Raw genomic sequence first — 17,961 nt, 5'->3', positions numbered from 1 at the left:
CATAATGTCTTTTGCAATGACAGATGAGAGGTATAAAAAAAGTCTTGTCTTTTCATTTTAAAGTAAAACCAGTCATTATTTAACTATAGTACAGTAAAGAGAGAACAGCATAACCTGTACCAGAGAAGCAGAAAAGTACACAGAATAGTTCCAAAACAAATTTAGTTGATTAAATGCAGTGCATTAAAATCAGACATAATAATGTTGACATTTTAGTATTGTTAATCAAGGGTCCAGTTATTGATCTTTGCTGAGGGAACTGTCTATTGAATCCACTAGACTTATATTTAGAAAAAGTGGGGCCTAATGAATTCTAAGTAATAATTTCTAAACAAGGTAAAAGCTCCTCTGAGAGAAATTTATGAGATTTCTATGTCAACCTGAATGTGAAGAGGCTTTCCAATTCACCATGATATAAGTTATTAACCTCACTTGAATGAAGAAGGAAAATAATACTATATTTTGTTTAACCTCTGCAGCTTCAGAGTTCCAAAATTACAGGGCTCTATGAATAGATCAGAACAGTAAAAGCTTTGAAATTTTCCCCATCTATCTCATTATTTGAAGCAGCATAGCCCTCTCTGAAGGGAGCTACTAGCTGGAATGATCACAAATCAAAAATAAATTTAGATTATAGAAATACTGGATCATTTTATTTCATTAAATTAATTATTATATAATTCTAGTTGCTGAACACATTCATTCTGTTCTCGTGACTCCTTGATGTGTGGCCTGAATGGAGCTCTGGTGGGGTCTGAATGGCAGCCAGGCAAACTCAGCTTTCCCCTAAAGCTCTCTACTGGAGAAGCTTCTTTAAGGACTTGGATGCTGTGACTTGTCAGAAACTGGGTCCTGGGCTGTATGAACTATCACAATTCCTACATTCCCTTGCTCCTCCTGAGCAGTGGGCAGACACTGACTTGTTCCTGTCCACCAGCTGTTTGCCAGTGCTCCTCTGTGGAGGGTGCCAAGTGCTTGCCATCAGAGCCAGCATGGTAGTTCATGAGTTCTCCCTAGTCTGCTCCAGGCAGAACTCAGCCAGGTCGGTTTACACAATGTCAGGTGTGGTCTGAGCTGGCTGGTTTTTCCTGGAAGGATTAGGAAGTGTTGGTGCACTGCTCTGATGTCTGCTCTGGGGCTGCAGCATCTGCAATGGTGAGCCACTGGAGTGCTGTGTGCCAGCATAGCTGGGTTCAGCAAAGTGTCCTGCTGCTTCCTGCTTTTATAATCAGTGAAGCAGACTTCATCATCATCAGTTATTGATTTTCAGGGTGTTCTTCTGCTGGAAGAGTTTAAAACAGCTTCTCATTATGACAAGTGGTTTAAAAATAATGAATATTTAGATATTATTTACAAACATGCTCACTTACATTTTTAGGGCACTACTATATTTGCATTAGCATTACTTTACCAAGAGATCTTTCTGATTCAAATCAGGATTATGATACTGTTGGTTCCTCTCCACATTAAGTACTCCTTCTCATTAACACAAGATCTTTGCTGAATAAATTTAAAATTAGGAAAGAATTTTTTAAAATCACATTTTAAATTAAGCAAGAATTCTCTCTGACTTCTGTGGACCAAGTCTTTAATGCAGAATTGATCTAATGGGCGCAAGTTTGAAAAAATTGTCAAAAGATTGCACTAATTTCCTATAATACTATTGTTTATGAAGTTGTAGAACATTACAATCATATTTTCACAAAATGTTTGAAGACAGTAAACTACAGAAATAAATTTATTTTAAAAGAGTATATTTAGAGCACCACAACCAGTATTTTAATCCTCATTTTTTAAGGAAAATGTCTCCTGTGCCCCAGTTTAAGAACTGACTTCCACCAACCTTTACCTTTATGCAGCGGTACAAAAATTGGGTTTGATCAATTTCTACTCAGTATTTGCTTCTTCCTTGCCCCACTGTTCATTCAGTGGACAGTTACTGGGGCAAAGACAACAAGAATAGAAGACAGCAAAGCAGCTTGTGGTTCTGCAACACTGATCCTTGCTGGTATAAGCCACAGTGTCAATTTGCTTTTACACGTGAGGATAATCTCAACCTGTGACTAATGGAACTCAATACTACATGAGTCAATACCGTGCTAAGTATATTGGGTATTTTTTAATTATTTCTTTTTAATGCCTTCTTTTTAGTACTAAAAATACTAGTAGTATTTTTACTACTAGTGAGTACCATGAGAGACAATGCATCTACTTGAAATTTTTGAAGTTATCATAGTAAAATATAGCTCAGTACAGTACCCTTAACAGTAATTTCTGTCACACAGTATCTGTTTCCCTTCCTAGTAATTTCAAAGTCATTACCAGACTTACTTTTAGGAAATTCAGATCCTGAGGATGCTTTTTGCATAATGAAAAAGAAAAATTTAATCCCTGCTTTTCTGTAACTACATAGGGCCTATTGGGAGAGAAGTATGGGAACATCCGAATACCAGGGGAAGTTGAGTCAGCAGAATTTGAAATGATCCTGGATGCTGCTGTAGAGGCCAAGCTAGAGACAAGGATTTTAGAAGAGTGGTACTGCAGGGATGAGAACGCAGTTCCACCAGCATATTACCTCAGACCAAAATCAGAAATGCTGAAGAACTACCAGAATACGGTAAGTCACAGTCTCCTGCTCACGAAATTTTTCTCAATCCTTTACAGTGACAGGCAGTCCCCAAGGCCAGGCACTTGCTGTTGTCTTTGAATTAGGTCCTACAGCCCTGTCCACACCTGAACAACTGCTGCTGTAGTGCTCCTTTCCTGTACACGGGGAAAGAGCAGCTGCAAAACACCCAGGAGCACAACTCCTGCATTGATGTGCTCTCTGATAGATAGAGCAAGTGAACTTGGGTCATCTGTGCCCTCTTAGGGCTGGTGGGACAGTTGTACAGATGTCCCTTCCCTGATGTTGTAACATGGAGAACTCAGGTTCTTCTGCCTTTTACTGTGCATATGCTAGATTTCAATGAACAGGACTTGCAGAGGAAATACACATTTTCCCTTCTATCCCCATAGAAGAAAACCTGTCAAACAGGTGCTTAGCACTGCCCTGAGTCAGGTATTGTGGAAGGGACTAACAGCGGGCCTGTTAGCTAAAGGAGCGAGAAGAAGCTGAGAAGTAAGAAGCTGATAAGGAGTTCTCTCTAAGCTGTAACCAAGGAGACTGAGAGAAGAAAGATAAGAGAACCTTGCAGCTGGACGAAGTATTTGTAGAAAGTTAGTTGAAGTCACTATAACTTTTCACCAATAGTATTATGTTGACTTATTGTGGCCAATAGGGTAGAAGAAGCATAAACAATTGGAAAGTGTATAAAAGCCAGCCATGCTCAATAATAAAGAGTTGCCAACTGAGACTGCTTGTGGTCTCTGCTTTGTGTCGTGACCGCCTTGGCAGTGACAAGGTATCATACTTTTAACTTATTAACTGTATTATAACATCAGATTTTTTTCAACACTGTTAATTATAATTTTTAAAGCAGGCATTTGTCTTTAATTGATGATGATAAAAACTGTATCTATTTCTCAGGGCTCAGTTCTACCCTCCTACACATCCAGTATATACCTAAGGACATATTTTAGTGTACAAAAAATGAAGTCCTTAAAAGAGTTTTCACTTCATTTTGAGTGTATATTATATTATTGGGGGCTCTTGTTCTTAAATCTTTGTACTTTTCCTGAAGTTACTGACTAACATGGGACTAAATAAAAAGATGTTCATAACTTAAATGACTTAATATTCATAACTTAAAAAGGATGTTCACAACTTAAAGCTATAATGTAGATGTAACATAACTTAAAGATGTAACACAGAGTTGCATCTCATAAACTTATAGAAAGTAATAAAAAGATACTCAGCTCTGTCAAGAAAAAGTTGCTAGGGAATTTATCCTGGAGCTTCCACGAAATCCTGGAGACTCCAAGAAAACTGGAGACCCCTGAAATATTTCACCAGCAGTAAATGAAACTTAGCTGCTTTAGAGAAAGCACCAGCATGGCATTTGCAAGATACCATCTGAAAGGATTAGTGAATTTATATTAGAGTTCCTCTCTGATGACAGTTAAGATTAGTGTTACTATAGCAATGAATGTGAGTGATCATAATGTCACATGTAATCCTGTATTTTTAAAATATGGTAGGTAATAGAAGGCAGTTAATTATAGGTTCCAGGAACCCCATTTTCAGTTTTGAGATCCAAGTTTGAATTTTTATCATTATTACATCTCATTAAAGGAGCAATAATTTTAGTAGTATTGCTACTGCTTTATTATTATTTCAGGCTTAGTTCTCAAAACCCTCTTTCTATAAAGGTGTTATTGGCCCTATTCTTGAAAAATATTGCATTAGCTGCCTATACTAGGGTTTTAGAAAATACTTAAAGGAGCTAACTCTTAGAATTCTAAAATTGAATACAATATGAATATCTGCAGTATGAAATGTTTATCTTTTATTGATTTTTGTTAGTGTATGTGTTTCTCTGTTACAATGTTATTTTTGGCCTTGAATATTAGAGGTCTACTTTCTGAAGTTGTATATGTATGTATTACACCTACTTTTTAACAATGGATATTTTTAAAAGATGGAATCTTCTTCAAATTCTATGAATGAGAACAAATGGCAAGATATATCAGAAGAGATTAAGAAGATTTTTAAGACTGCTGTGAAATTGCTGTATGAGAAAGGAAAAATGAAACACAGCCAGGCAAAGAGATATCTTTCCTCTGGTAAGGTCCACACTAACAATTTCTATGTATTCATTTATTGTCTGCTCTGTCAACCTTTCCACAAACATGAAAATATATTTCTGTTGGCATTTCTCATATAATTAAAGGGGGGGAAAAGGTTTGTTGTGCTTGCTTGAGACTAAAACCCATACAAAAGCACTCAGCAAATTCTCTGTGTTTGTTTTTTCTGTTTTTACAGAGAACAAATGCAATCAAGTCTGCCTGTTGGGGGTGGGGCATGTTCTTGAACTGTTTATAAAGAAAACTTGACAGAGACTGTGTTCTCTTTTTATCCACAGCTATTGAAGATGAACTTGATTTTGCCTTGGGTAAACAAACACCAGCTTTCCTAAAGAAGTGTGTTTGCTACATCCGGAAAATTGCCAACATTGAGCGTTTTGTTAAAATTCCAGAGATGGGAAAATACATGGATGTGGTCCATAAAGCTGGGAAGTTCCTACGAGATCCTGAAGCCCATGAGAAACTGATCAAGCTCAGGGATGAATTCATTCCTACCATTGTCGCATCGTCCAATCTGAGAGTGTACACCTCTGTCACCCACTGTGACATGAAACTGGGTTACTCCCAAGAGGTGGAGAGCCATTACATTGAAGGACTTGGCAAACAGTTCTATGAAGACATGATTGACATAATCCAAGCTACAGTGCAGCAGAATTTTGACACAGAGACAGACGTGCTGTACGATGAAGTTCTTCAACACTCATCGCTGTGTAAAACGTACTCCACTTTTTATGAATATAGATGTGAGGCATTAAACATCGTTCACAAATATGTTTTACCTAGAAAAATAGGACACATTAACCCTCTTATCATATATGGAGGACCATGCACAGGAAAGACTCTTCTGTTAGCTGAAGCAGCGAAGAAGGTAAATAAGTATCTTACATCCTAAGGTCATGTTGAGAGCATTACTGTGTGTAAAGGCCACTTAATTTAATTCTTTCTTTTTTCAACAGATCTATCAGTCCTCAATACAGAAAATAAAAATAATAACATGTATATTTGCCATATTATTGTACACATGTGCAGAAAAATATTACCTTTCAATGATAATGTATCTGTATCATGTGCTTAGCCAAAACAATATAGTTAATTAAAGCTCTTAGAAATCTAATCTAATATTCTGAATTAACATAATTTAGAATGATCTCTTTCCTTCTTGTTCCTCTGAGGCCCTGTGAATCCACAACCATCTAAACATCTTATTCTGGTTTTAGTCTTAAACACAAATGCAGTACATCTTTCCAAGTCATACCATCTCATGTTCTTCTAAGAAACTATTCCAGAATTATTCTAATACACTGGCTACAAATCTACATGCAATAAGCTGCAAAAATACCCATACTTACTTATCTGGAATATGCTGTTTAAGTCATTGAGCTACAGGGAAATGAATGAAACACTTTGTGCAAGGCAGGACAAGATGCAGAACAAGACAAAGCTGGCATCACCAGACCTAATTCTGCAGATGACAGTCACAACTGTGTGATCCGCCAGGGTGGTCAGAGAATTTAGCATAGTGAGCTGGGAAAAAGCCATATCAGCCAGAAGTAAATGAAGAAAGGAACAATACTGCTTAAAATCCCTGTCTCTACTTCCTTTGGAGTCACATTAGCTGCACATATGAAACTGGGAGTTGCAACTCAAGATCTCATTTCGTATCTGAGTACATAAGTCAGCCTAGAGACTCTGGTACTGCTTTTCTTTTAAAATAGTGTAAAATACATAAAGTGAGGTGGAGAGATGTAGAACTGAGTGTGTTAGCTTGCACAGACTGGGAAGATTTAAAGAAGTTACATTCCTCACTAGCTTGGAGTGCTCTAACCAAGAAAACTTTAGGAGACAGACACTTTTTCTTTTTTGTGGCAGTGTTTTAGAGTAAAAGTCACAGGTACACCAGGGCAAAGTAGTTCTAGGGGCCAGGGATCTGTACTCTGATCCATGTCCTCTAAAGACATGTCTTTTTACTCAGTCAGAATCAATGCTAAACAGGTTTAGGTGGTAGGCTGGTGTGGCAGACCAAGGATGACATTGTGTAGTGTCTAAGGAAGTCTATTTATAAGAGATTCTATCTACACACTTTCAGAGGTGAGACACAGATTTTGTGAAGAGTACCCCAGGATTTATGGAATACATTCTAGTCATGTCCCCTTTGATGTAAGCCTTTTTGTGCTAAACACAGATGATACATGATTTGAATTTCATTCAGTGCACCCGCCTTGAACTCTGCCAGTGAGAGCATTTCTATTCAACCAGTAATATTTTTAAATGTTTATTCATATGTAGACTATTACTATTAATAAACTCTGTTACTGTGCTTCATTGAGATATAAACTAAATTATGGTCTGTATTCTAGGCCTATTCCTGGTTGCAAGAAGAGATGGGACCAGATTCTGACCCTGTGGTAGTTATAAGATTTTTAGGATCTACTGAAACAAGTACAGATCTGAAGAATATACTTCAAAGCATTTGTGAACAACTAGCAGTCAACTATCGCTGCCTCGTACAAAGTTACCCAAAAAAGATTCATGACCTTCGGGACTTGTTCATAAATCTCTTGAATGAGTCTTCATTTCACAGGCCACTGGTGATTATATTTGATGCTTTAGAACAGCTAACAGATAGTGATGATGGTAGAAAGCTCTGGTGGCTTCCCATTCACCTTCCACGTTCAGTACGGATAATTTTGTCAACACTGCCAAACAAGCATGGGATCCTGCAAAAACTGAGGTGCCTTATTCATGAAGAAAGCAACTACATTGAGTTGACTGCAAGGGACAGAAAGATGTGCAGTCAAGTACTGAAACATCAGCTGCTGCGAGTTAAAAGGAAAGTAACATCAGGGCAACAAATCTATGTCAATGAGGCATTCTCCAAGTGCACACTGCCTATGTTTGTGAACTTAACCTTCAGAGAGGTCAGGCACTGGAGATCTCACAAGGATGTGGATGAGTCCTCCCTCTGTGTTACTGTCCATGAAAGCATAGAGCAGTTGTTTTGGTCACTGGAAAACAAGTGTGGGTCAAGACTATTGTCAAGAGCACTTGGCTACATCACTATGTCCAAATCTGGCCTGAGTGAAATGGAACTGGAGGATATTTTAGCCCTTGACAACAGTGTTATGTATGAACTGAATGAGAGAGTCAGAGAGAGTAACCCATTGAGAATTCCATATATATACATTGCAAGACTTAAGGAGGGCTTACAGGGGTATTTAATAGAGCGACAGGTGAAAAATGTAACACTGCTTCTTTGGGCAAATAGGCACTTGCAACTAATTGCCCAGAAATTGTACCTGCACAATGAAGAAGACTTGCGTGAAATGCACACAGTCATGGCAGAGTATTTCCTTGGTGTTTGGTCAGGTGGACGAAGAAAACCTTTTTACAGCAATGACCAATATCTGAGTGGTTGTCCTGACCACGCCAGTAGAGGCCTGAACGAGGATGAAAAGCACTGCGTGGATCAGGCGGCTTTTGACCGGCAAGCCCCAGATCAGCCTTGGGTCTTTCAGTGTAACCCATTGGAACCTGATATCTTTTTTATTAATCACAGAAAAATGACAGAGCTTATTCATCACTTAACAAGATGTGGAAGAACTGATGACCTTCTGTACGGAGTGATCATGAACTTCAGCTGGCTGTACACCATGATTAGAATAGGGCAGTTTGATAAAGCACTTTCTGACATAGAGCTAGCTTACACTTACTCTCAAGAAAAGGAGCTGAAATTTCTGGCCAGTACCCTCCGCAGTATAAAGTTCAAAGTAGTAAAATACCCAGGTTCACTCTCGGCTGAATTGCAGCAGAGACTTCTCCCAGTAGTAAGTTCATTGCCCAAACTCAGACATCTCCTCCTAGAATGTGACAAGGATGGACCCAAGTACTGCTCTATCGTCCCTTTGCATTCCTCCATGGATGTGACTTACAGCCCCGAGCGCCTGCCGCTGTCATCCAGCTGCATGCATGTCACTGAGATTCTGCCTACATTTAATCCCAGCACAATTATTGCTGCATTAGAAAATGGCTCCATTAGCACTTGGGATGTAGAAACCCGCCAGTTACTTAGGCAAATTACAACAGCTCCATCTGTTATCTTAGGGATGAAGCTTTCTAGTGATGAAAAGTATCTTGTAGTAGCTACAACAAACAACACTCTGTTGGTATATGATAACATAAATTCCTGTCTTCTTTCTGAGGTGGAAATTAAGGGGTCAAAACACTGTGGAATTGCAGGGGACTCCAGTTTTATAAATGGATTTACATTATCGGTCAACCATGCGCTTGCTTGGCTGGAGGCCAGTAAAGATGTTACTGTAATAGATCTGCTTTACGGTTGGCCTCTCTATCACTTCCACTGCTGGTACGAAGTGACCTGTGTGCAGTGCTCTCCAGATGGAGTTTATGCATTCTGCGGGCAGTATTTGAACACCACAACCATTTTCCACTTGGGCAGTGGAGAGAAGCTGACCACTGTGACCTCTGAATTTTCAAGTGGATTTGTGAAATTCCTTCTCATTTTAGACACAGCCCAAGAAATGGTGATGGTGGACAGTGAGGGTAGCCTCTCTGTTTGGAATACAGAGGAAATTGCAAAACCCCAGCTTACAGATGACTTTGACTGCAGAAGAGAAGACAGTGAAGTTGTCAGCATAGAGCTTTCTGAAGACCAAAGTGCAATTTTAATTTGTAAGGCTCTCAGCATTGAACTTCTTGACACTCGTGTGTGGAAGGTGGCTGAAAAGTTTAGAGCTAAACACAACGAGCGCTTTATATCTGCCGTGTTGTCCAAAAATGGCAACTGTATAATTGCTTCAATGGAAAATACCTCAGCCATTTTTGTTTGGAGAAGAGATACTGGACAATGTATGGCAAGCTTACAGGAAATCTCAGGAACTATAGTCAGGCTAATTAAATCAAATCATCATAACATGCTGCTATCCTTATCCACCAGTGGTGTCCTTTCTATCTGGGATATAGACATCATAACTGCTATGTCCAATATTGACAAATCTGGCAAACCCATCCAAAGACTGGTGTTGCCAGCCAGAGGTGAATTAATATATACGTTGGATGGATCAGATTCTGTCCATAAGTGGAACTTCAGCACTGGATTTATTGAAGCTGTGTTCAAGCATGAAGGTATTGTTGAAAACTGTGTGCTGACCTCTTCTGGAGAGATAATGGTTACATCAGATGACAAATGCAGCCAGTATGTATGGCACACGGTCAGTGGTGAAAATATCTTTCGCATTAATGGACAAAAAATCTCAGAGCTAATGATTACTCATAATGATCAGTTTGTAGTCTCTCTCTGCGAGCAAAATGCATCCAGAGTTTGGCGACTGGCTACAGGACATAGGGTTTGCAATATTTTAGTTGCCTTACAGAATGCATTTATAACAACTGCAAATACATTTGTGGTTGGAATGGCAAAGAACAAAGTTTTGGCAGTTAGTCTCTGGACAGGCAGTATAACAAAGAAGTTTTGCTGTGATGATGGTGCAAGCATTGTGGATATTAAGTTGATACCAGACTGCCCAGATATTATAGTATTTATAACATCTACTGAAAGTGTGAACATCTGGAGCCTAACAGAGGAAGTCATCTGCAGACGTGTACAATTGCCTACCAATTTCTTGAAAAAATTGGAAGACTTTGAAATATCTCCAAATGGGAAGCTAGGAATTATAACCCGTGGTGATGAGAACATCAATGTGCTTGATCTACACAGCGGAAAACTCCGCGTGGTTCACGCTCCAGGTGTCATCTGGCGGCAGAGGCTGTCTCGTGACGGCCGCTACCTGGTGTACATTTGTTGTCGTGGGGAAGAAGATGATGACAATGGTGCAGTCTCTAGTTTAATTGTAATGAGGCTAGCAGATGGCAAAAACATCGGTGCCTGCTCTCTTTATAAAACTCCCACTTTTCTTGCACTCTCACAGAGACATTTAAACATTATTATTGGATTTGATGATGGAAGTATAGGTACTTACACTGTAGTGGATCGAGTTGATGCTGCACTGAAAATCAAAATTGCTACTTCAAACAGCCGTCAGATTTTCAACAACGCAACACAAGTGATTAGGCCAAAGTGTCACAATTATAGTTTCAAAGTGACTGCAGACTGCATTTGGAGGGAATCAACAGAAGTATTTGCAAGGGATAGCCCCATTACAGTTACAGAGGCTGAGGTGGGTGAAGCAACACCAACCAAAAGACACAGCTACTGCTATGAGAAAGTGTGCTCAGCCATAGATTGCAGACACAGTTTTGCATCTGACAACTGAGCAACCATCTGGGCAAGCTTATCTGAGTAGTACACGTGCTTAGGTATGTCTTCTGAATTCATGTAAAAATCAGTGTGTTTCTCGGAAGACAGATAGAAACAGCAGAGGGCAGACCAGCTGTTTTTTCCTGTCTTACGTTTCTGTAAACATAAGAGCAAACATAAAGCAAATGGGCTGCAGGGTTTTTTTTAATTTCGGAATACAAGGTTTAGTCCAGAATTTCACCAGGGCCTTGATTAAAAATTTCTAGCAATACTATCAAAATTGTTATGCTATTACAGAAGTTAGGTGATTCTATCTGTGGTTGACAGACTGTTTTAACTAGAGCCAAAACTCTAAGTGATTGGTGAGAAGTCAGACCACTATTTTCTATTCCAAGTCACCTAGATGGGTCTATAGCTAACAGTCAACTTTATACCCACTTGCAAAAATGTGTTCTTCTGCTTGATGGTGCAATGACAAGATGTCACCTGCCAACCTGGAACACTTGATACATTCCATCATCATTTTAAAAATATCTACTTTTATTTTTCTTTTTAATTGGGTTTAATCTTTGGGCTGAAAGGAGTAAGTGCCAGTCAGCTGCTAACATGTCAGCACGTGAGGCAACAAGTATTTGTTCACCTCAATGAACAGAATGAGAGCTTTTTTTTAAAATTGCATGCAGGGATTTCAGGTTTCTGTATTGTGATAAAAGTTATAAAAGTCCTGAGTTCTAAAGGAAGTATAGGGATTGGGGTTTTATTTTTGGTTTGGGGAAATGTTTTGTCTTCATAGTGTGTATTAGTACAGATTGTAATGAATACTCTTCAAAGAGAAGGAGCATTACTGATGAACACTTAAAGACATTAATTTCTTTATGTTGAAATATTGCTGTCCATTTTGTTGTAAGAAAGTCTAAAGTATCTCCTCTGTCTCCAAAGTAATCCTGGTAGTTTTCAGACATGCCATGTATTAGTCCTTATGACATTTGCCTTAGTATTGTTTCTCTTCTTTCCCATGATAAATACCGATCAAATGACCAAACACTCTGAGACTGTTTGTGTACCTGCTGAAATATTCCACTAAATGTAAAGGCTGTCAACAGGTCCCTTCTTAGTCCAGTTTGTAATGGGTTTTTCTTACTCTCACATGCATACAACCTTCACTTTCTGCTTTAGAAACTACTCTGAGCCTTTTGTACAGTTTTACCAGTTTCAAGGCAGAAATTGTGAACTAATGAAAAATGCTGTAAAAAAATTTACATTTTCCTAAGTAAATATACTGGACAAGATCTGAAAGCATAAGAAAATTTTCCCCTACTTACATATCTTAAAGATGGCATACCCATGGAAATATTTTCAAATTATTTAAACAGAATAATCTTATTTTTAAAATCAGAATTCCATACTACAAATTTCCAAGAAATGAATGCTAAGCTAGAACTTAATGTAGTGTGTGAATGTTCAATGTACAAGCCAATATAGTATATTAAGTGACTTGAATGATTTTTCCTAACTGGTTTGCAACTAATAGATCATATTGAATGTTTTTATGTAAACTTTGTATTGTTGGGAGAACCTACCCAATCAGAGATTTATATTTTCATAAATGTCAAATTTAGTTAAATTTTGTTACAGAGTTGTTAAATTAGAAATCTATTGCAGTCTTCAAACAAATATACAGTCTTGTGTATGCATTGTTTGTACTAATAAACTGTGGAAGCAGACTTGTGTGTGTCCCTTAATTTTGTGGAAATTCCACTCTGACAGAGGGACATGTGGCCTTTGCAGCCTCCTTTGGCCTGTACATAAATAATTTTTAAGGACGGTATTGATAAGGAAAAATTCCAGTGTTTCTCCCATTGCAGCTAACTAAATCAAGCATTCGAAATACAATGAGATTTGCCAAAAAAAACCCCACCCTTCTTAGACGATGTTTATGACTGGATTGCATACTGACAATATGAAAATCAACAGACATGAAGGCTTTTGTGACCAAGCCAATAAAAAGCACAAAAAAAGGGACCTGAAACCCCACTCCAGTTCAGACGTGTGAAGCTATGGGAAGAGGCACCACAGTTCCCAGGATCCTGTCCCAAAAGAGGCAGCTTCCACCTTCTTTCAAACACGGTGCACAACTTGTGCATTTTGGCCATGAACTCCCTGTCCATAACTCGTGTAATATTGGGAAGTTAGTTCTTTTATTATCTTGGAAGGGTAAAATGCATCCTCTGTCTGCCAGGAGAGTGGCTGATTTGGGGTTAGTAATGGAGTATAATGTAATCACAGAACCACAGAATATTCTGAGTTGGAAGGAACCCCCAGGGATCATCAAGTCCAACTCTTAGCCTTGCACAGGACACCCCCAAGAATCACACCTTGTGCCTAACCTATCTCATTCATTCAGCTTGCCAGCTTTCTGAATCAATTTCTCAGGGGTCAGACTCCTCACATTGAGCCTATACAGCAGACACAGGGTTCTGAGTGGCTCCAGGCTGCTGAGACTTGCTACTGCAAGAGTGACTGCTCCACAGCCCTTCACAAATCTGTCCCCAAGTATGTGTATCCAGTGGTACCAAGACAAAGTACTTTCTCCAATAATGAGCCATCCAAATACCAAGTGCTGTTCTACCCCTACATAGGAATAGGAATAGTGCAATTTACTTTTTGTTAAGAAGCACTGTTTGCATCTCTAGAACAAAACTTTCATTTATCATTTAGATAAAGTGCATCTATAAACGAGCTCAGGTGGAGTCTGTATTTTCTGACACAGAAGATTCTAGGAATAGGCTGTAGCTGCAAGAAAGCTTTAACAGGGAATTAACCGGAAATTCTTAGGCAGACAAAGGTAAGCCAGAGGTCAGCTAGAAAAAATATTTTTATCAGTCATTTCCTTTGCACCACAGCTGGGGAATGCATGGCCCGTGACTTCATTTCAAACAGCCTGTGGCCATTCGACTTTTTTTCACATTATTATCAGATAACATCAGAATGTGGGTTAACATGTAGCCTGGAAAAGTTTGCATTCAGAAGGCATTCAGGTTTCAGTGGCTCCCCAGCCCTGATTTTTCCATGAGGCACACTCAAGCCCTTTACCTGCTGAAACAGAAGTATTGGCCGTTTTGCAATGAGAATTTAAAGCCAACATTGATTGCTGAAATGGTGTTTGTATGCAGAGGGGGCTGTTTCAGCTTAAAACCCTGAGAGTTTGCCCTTTGTCAAAAACTATTAATGTGTCTGTATAATTCATCATAAAATGGGTCCTCTGGGGCACTTCCATAAAGCTGTTAACAACAATCTGCATCGTTTCATTTTGTTGATTAAAGATTTAAAAATACCTCTTTTAGTATAAATATTAAGACTGCAAAAGAACAGACTTCTGAAATCTATTTTTATTTCTTCTATTTTTTAATATAATAATATTTTTAACATAATCATTGCATTCTTTAATCATAAAATTGATCATGTAGTCATCCAAGTGTGGACTAGGGCCTCTGGATAGGTTTCATTAACAAGGATTTGTTACTAAGAATCATTATAAAGTATTTATGCTACAAATATAACCTACTTCAGGTTCTTGTAGTAACCTGTTTCAGACATTACTCTTCCTAGATCACGACATGGCTGCAGGTAGACCAGTGAGCTACATTTTTTCCTGTGGTTTACCTTTCCAGCCTGGTTACAGAACACCATTCCTTGCATTTTGGAGGTAATCTCCTGACTTTTATGACATGAACTGATGTTCTCAGTGTGGGTCCAGTTCATAATCTCAATTCTCAGTTTCAACAGGAAGGTCAAAGGCTGCAAGAATAGTCATGATCGTTTCCAAGGCAGGATTAAGCCTTTTATCATGTGTTTGTCCAGAAGGAGCAGTTTGAACCATCACCCTTCTGTGAAAAAGGGTCTTTCACTATCAAGGACAAGCTATACAGTGCTCAATTCACTTGAAAACAGAGGCCAGTAAGCAGAAGAGTGTGAGGGAATGTTTCCAGTCCAGTATAACATGCTCTTAAAATCACACCTTTCCCCAAGTGACTGTTGAAATCTGCCCCTACCAGGGCCTTCTCCCTGCCTCTGCTGCCCTGCTTGCCAGGGTGGGTGAAGCTCCATCCCAACTCAGCAAAGCCCCTGATGTGTTCCCAGCCACGGTACACTCTCCATTTGCAGCACCTGCTCTTTTGGTGGTAGCTCACTGGTCTCCTCTCCAGCCTCAGCAGGGAATGTACAAAAAGGGATTTAATGTGTGTTCTCATGTTCCCACTGTCAGAGCTTTCACCACATAGTACTGTATAAATAAAATCATCTGCCTGCTCTCCTACTACATCTCTGATTACACATGCATTTCAGTGCATGTGAGAAAGCTTCTAGACTAAAATAGTTCTAGTTAGCATATTTAAAGTGAAATACACAGAAGTGCAAGGTGAGAGATGCAGCAAAAATCCAGACATGCACAGATGAGAACAGAACATCCCCAAAGCAGCTGGATAGTTTTCTGCCATTTGTCTGCATTATCCCATTGCTTGCTAGTAAATTGCCCAGCACTTCCCACTGTAATATCACATTGACAATAGCATATGAAGTGACAAAGTTAGCCTTTTAGGATGTAATTTTTCGAGGCAGCCTTCTATCTCAGCAGGAGCATTCTCCAGAAAACCACAGCCAAAACAGCGGACTAAGGTACAAGAATGAGATGAGAGGGAAAAGAGGATACCTGAAGGCTGAATGTCTCAACTACTTTTCCTTTGAAAAAGTGTAACACCCGTGTTATTGAACAAGCACTATGGATTGGTGAGACAAGTGACCATTTCCTGCAGGACACATCTGTGAAAACCTGTCAGGCAGTCAACCCAAAAGGATCCCAGCAGCTTGCACATACAGAAAATGATAGGTTTCAGAAGCACAGCAAGGTTGGGATTGCAGGGGCTGGGGCAGAGCTGCTCTACTCCACAGGAATACCAAGGGCTGGTTTGAGAAATCTCAGAAATGAACAGTCTGTGGAACAACAAAAAATACAGTAGCCATGGAAGGGGTCTGAAAAGGGTGCTAAGCACAAGGAGAAGGGGGAAGGCAGCCTCACAGTGTTTGCTCTGAGCGGTCTCCTGGCTTAAAATGCAGCTTTTTGACTGGATGTATCTCAGCCTCTAGCCCACCTCATTAGCCCAGCAGCCACAAGAACAAAGTAAAATACCACAGAAGGCAAAATACCACAGAGCTGGTCATGGAGTGACCTGTGGCTGGGCAGGACCATGAGACCGGTCCGAGCACATGCCGTGCACAGGGCTGCTCACAGCTGCAGATCCGCAGCCCTCACCTCTGTGCATCTCTCGCCTCCATCACCTTCCCTCACAACCTGGGGATGTGTTAGCCTGCCAATTCTTTATTTACTGACCAGAATGCCTTTGGAGAGTGTAGTGAACGTTTTGTACAAAGAAACTTCCTGGTTCAAGTCCATTTTCAGCTAAAACTAATCATTTGCAGGAGAAAAATATTTAAAACGTGCCAAAGACCTGTTGCAGAGCTTTGCAGCACGCTAGCTCGTAGCCTGCAAATGATGCTTGGTCTTCACGTTATGATTTATTTGTCTGCTTAAAACAAGACTATCCAAAGCAGCTTTTATTGATTTCTTTGCTGGCACATGCCGTTTCGGCCCCTGTGTGTGCTGGCTCCTGCAAGGGCCAGGTGGCGCATCCGAGTCCCTGCTACGGGCAGGCACCTGCGTGCCCCAGCCCGCTGCTGACAGCAGATTGACAGCCTCGGCTCCAGCTCCCTGCCGGGACACGAGGGGAAGTATGGCAAGGCAAACCAAGCCTTGGTGACCTTCAGCCAGCACCCTCCTTCCACAGGGAACGCAAGGATGCAAGCCCTGCAAGGCAGGGAGGCAACTGTAAATCCGGCATTATTTAGAGTGAGAACAGCACGCCTACTCGATACAGCACCAAACTTCATTGCAGTGCTTCCATAAGGCTTAACACAAAAAAAAAAAAAAAAAAAAAAAAAAAAAAAAAAAAAGAGAAAAATAAAACCACCAACCTCCCACCACACCAACAACCACACCCTAAGGCATTTAGTTATGGATAAGGCTTTGTTAGCCCTGCTTTGCACCCCCCAGCTGCCACACAGGCAATCTTGGCGCCAGTTCTTTCCAGGACGTTGTTTTACAGTTTCCAGGTACACCAACATATGTTAAAGATCACACACAACAGGTGCTTGCCCAACGTAAACCTCTCCTCCTGTACAGGGAAAACTCTCAAACTGTTTGTGGCAATAGAACATCTTTCATATCACTTCTGGAAATGCCACACTCAAACCAAAATGATTTCAGGAAAGTCAGCACCTTTCAAAGGTAAATGTGACACGATGCCTGCAAATACACCTCAGAGCTGAATTTCTCTTTAGAGAATCACAAAAAACAGTGGGGAATAAATGTCATTGCCAGGCAACATGCAACAGAGGATCTTTCTGCCAAATCCCTCCAGCACTGTTTGTGATATAGGGAGATTTAATTTAAAGAATACGCAAATGGCAGTGTGAGCACACTGACAGGCTCGGGCTTTGTTGTGGTCGTTGTGACTGTCCCGGAGGAAAGGAATTACGCGGCACGTGTTCTTCCGCTTCTCCTTCTTTTATCCCTGGCCAGAAAACGGTGAGTTCTATCAGGTTTTTATCAAACTTGCAGGTAAAGGGTTACAGATTCTAGGAAGTATTAAATGCAAACTTTAAAGGATTTTATTTTCATCTACAGTCACATGATGCCTTAATACCCAATGACACTAACTACAGTGTCTCATTAAGAGGTCATGCAAACTCCCAAGCTAAACAAGGCATTCTTACATATTTAACATTCAAATGCAGAAGCCAAGCTAAGCCATGGAAGATTGTAATCAGGAAAAGCTCCACTTCCTGATCCACACAAAAGCTACAGGTAGGAAAAGTTCTTTTAAACT

At 39.9% G+C, this 17,961-nt stretch overlaps 2 protein-coding genes across 6 annotated transcripts in view; both read left to right on the top strand.

Moving 5' to 3' along the window:
* NWD2 (NACHT and WD repeat domain containing 2) overlaps positions 1 to 12,744 on the top strand; it is a 51,810-nt gene extending 39,066 nt beyond the window's left edge. For all 3 annotated transcript variants that reach the window (XM_077177627.1, XM_054633371.2, XM_077177628.1), the window contains 4 exons: positions 2,414 to 2,617; positions 4,581 to 4,725; positions 5,025 to 5,614; positions 7,104 to 12,744. In XM_077177627.1, the coding sequence (XP_077033742.1) occupies positions 2,414 to 2,617; positions 4,581 to 4,725; positions 5,025 to 5,614; positions 7,104 to 11,036 (4,872 nt within the window). In that variant the 3' untranslated portion in view covers positions 11,037 to 12,744. The remainder of the gene's footprint in view (positions 1 to 2,413; positions 2,618 to 4,580; positions 4,726 to 5,024; positions 5,615 to 7,103) is intronic.
* Positions 12,745 to 17,034: 4,290 nt separating this feature from the next.
* Positions 17,035 to 17,961, top strand: part of PGCKA1 (PDCD10 and GCKIII kinases associated 1) — a 40,959-nt gene continuing 40,032 nt past the window's right edge. For 2 of the 3 annotated variants that reach the window (XM_054633811.2, XM_077177629.1), the window contains exon 1: positions 17,696 to 17,939. The gene's annotated coding sequence lies outside the window, so the exon portion shown is untranslated. Of the gene's footprint in view, positions 17,661 to 17,695; positions 17,940 to 17,961 lie in introns of those variants that run through there. The other variant, XM_077177630.1, reaches the window with a different exon arrangement.

Source organism: Agelaius phoeniceus, chromosome 4 (genome assembly GCF_051311805.1).
Source record: "Agelaius phoeniceus isolate bAgePho1 chromosome 4, bAgePho1.hap1, whole genome shotgun sequence".
Classification (NCBI taxonomy): Eukaryota; Metazoa; Chordata; class Aves; order Passeriformes; family Icteridae; genus Agelaius; species Agelaius phoeniceus.
Note: the sequence above shows the minus strand (reverse complement) of the source record. Positions and strands in the feature narration are given on the sequence as shown.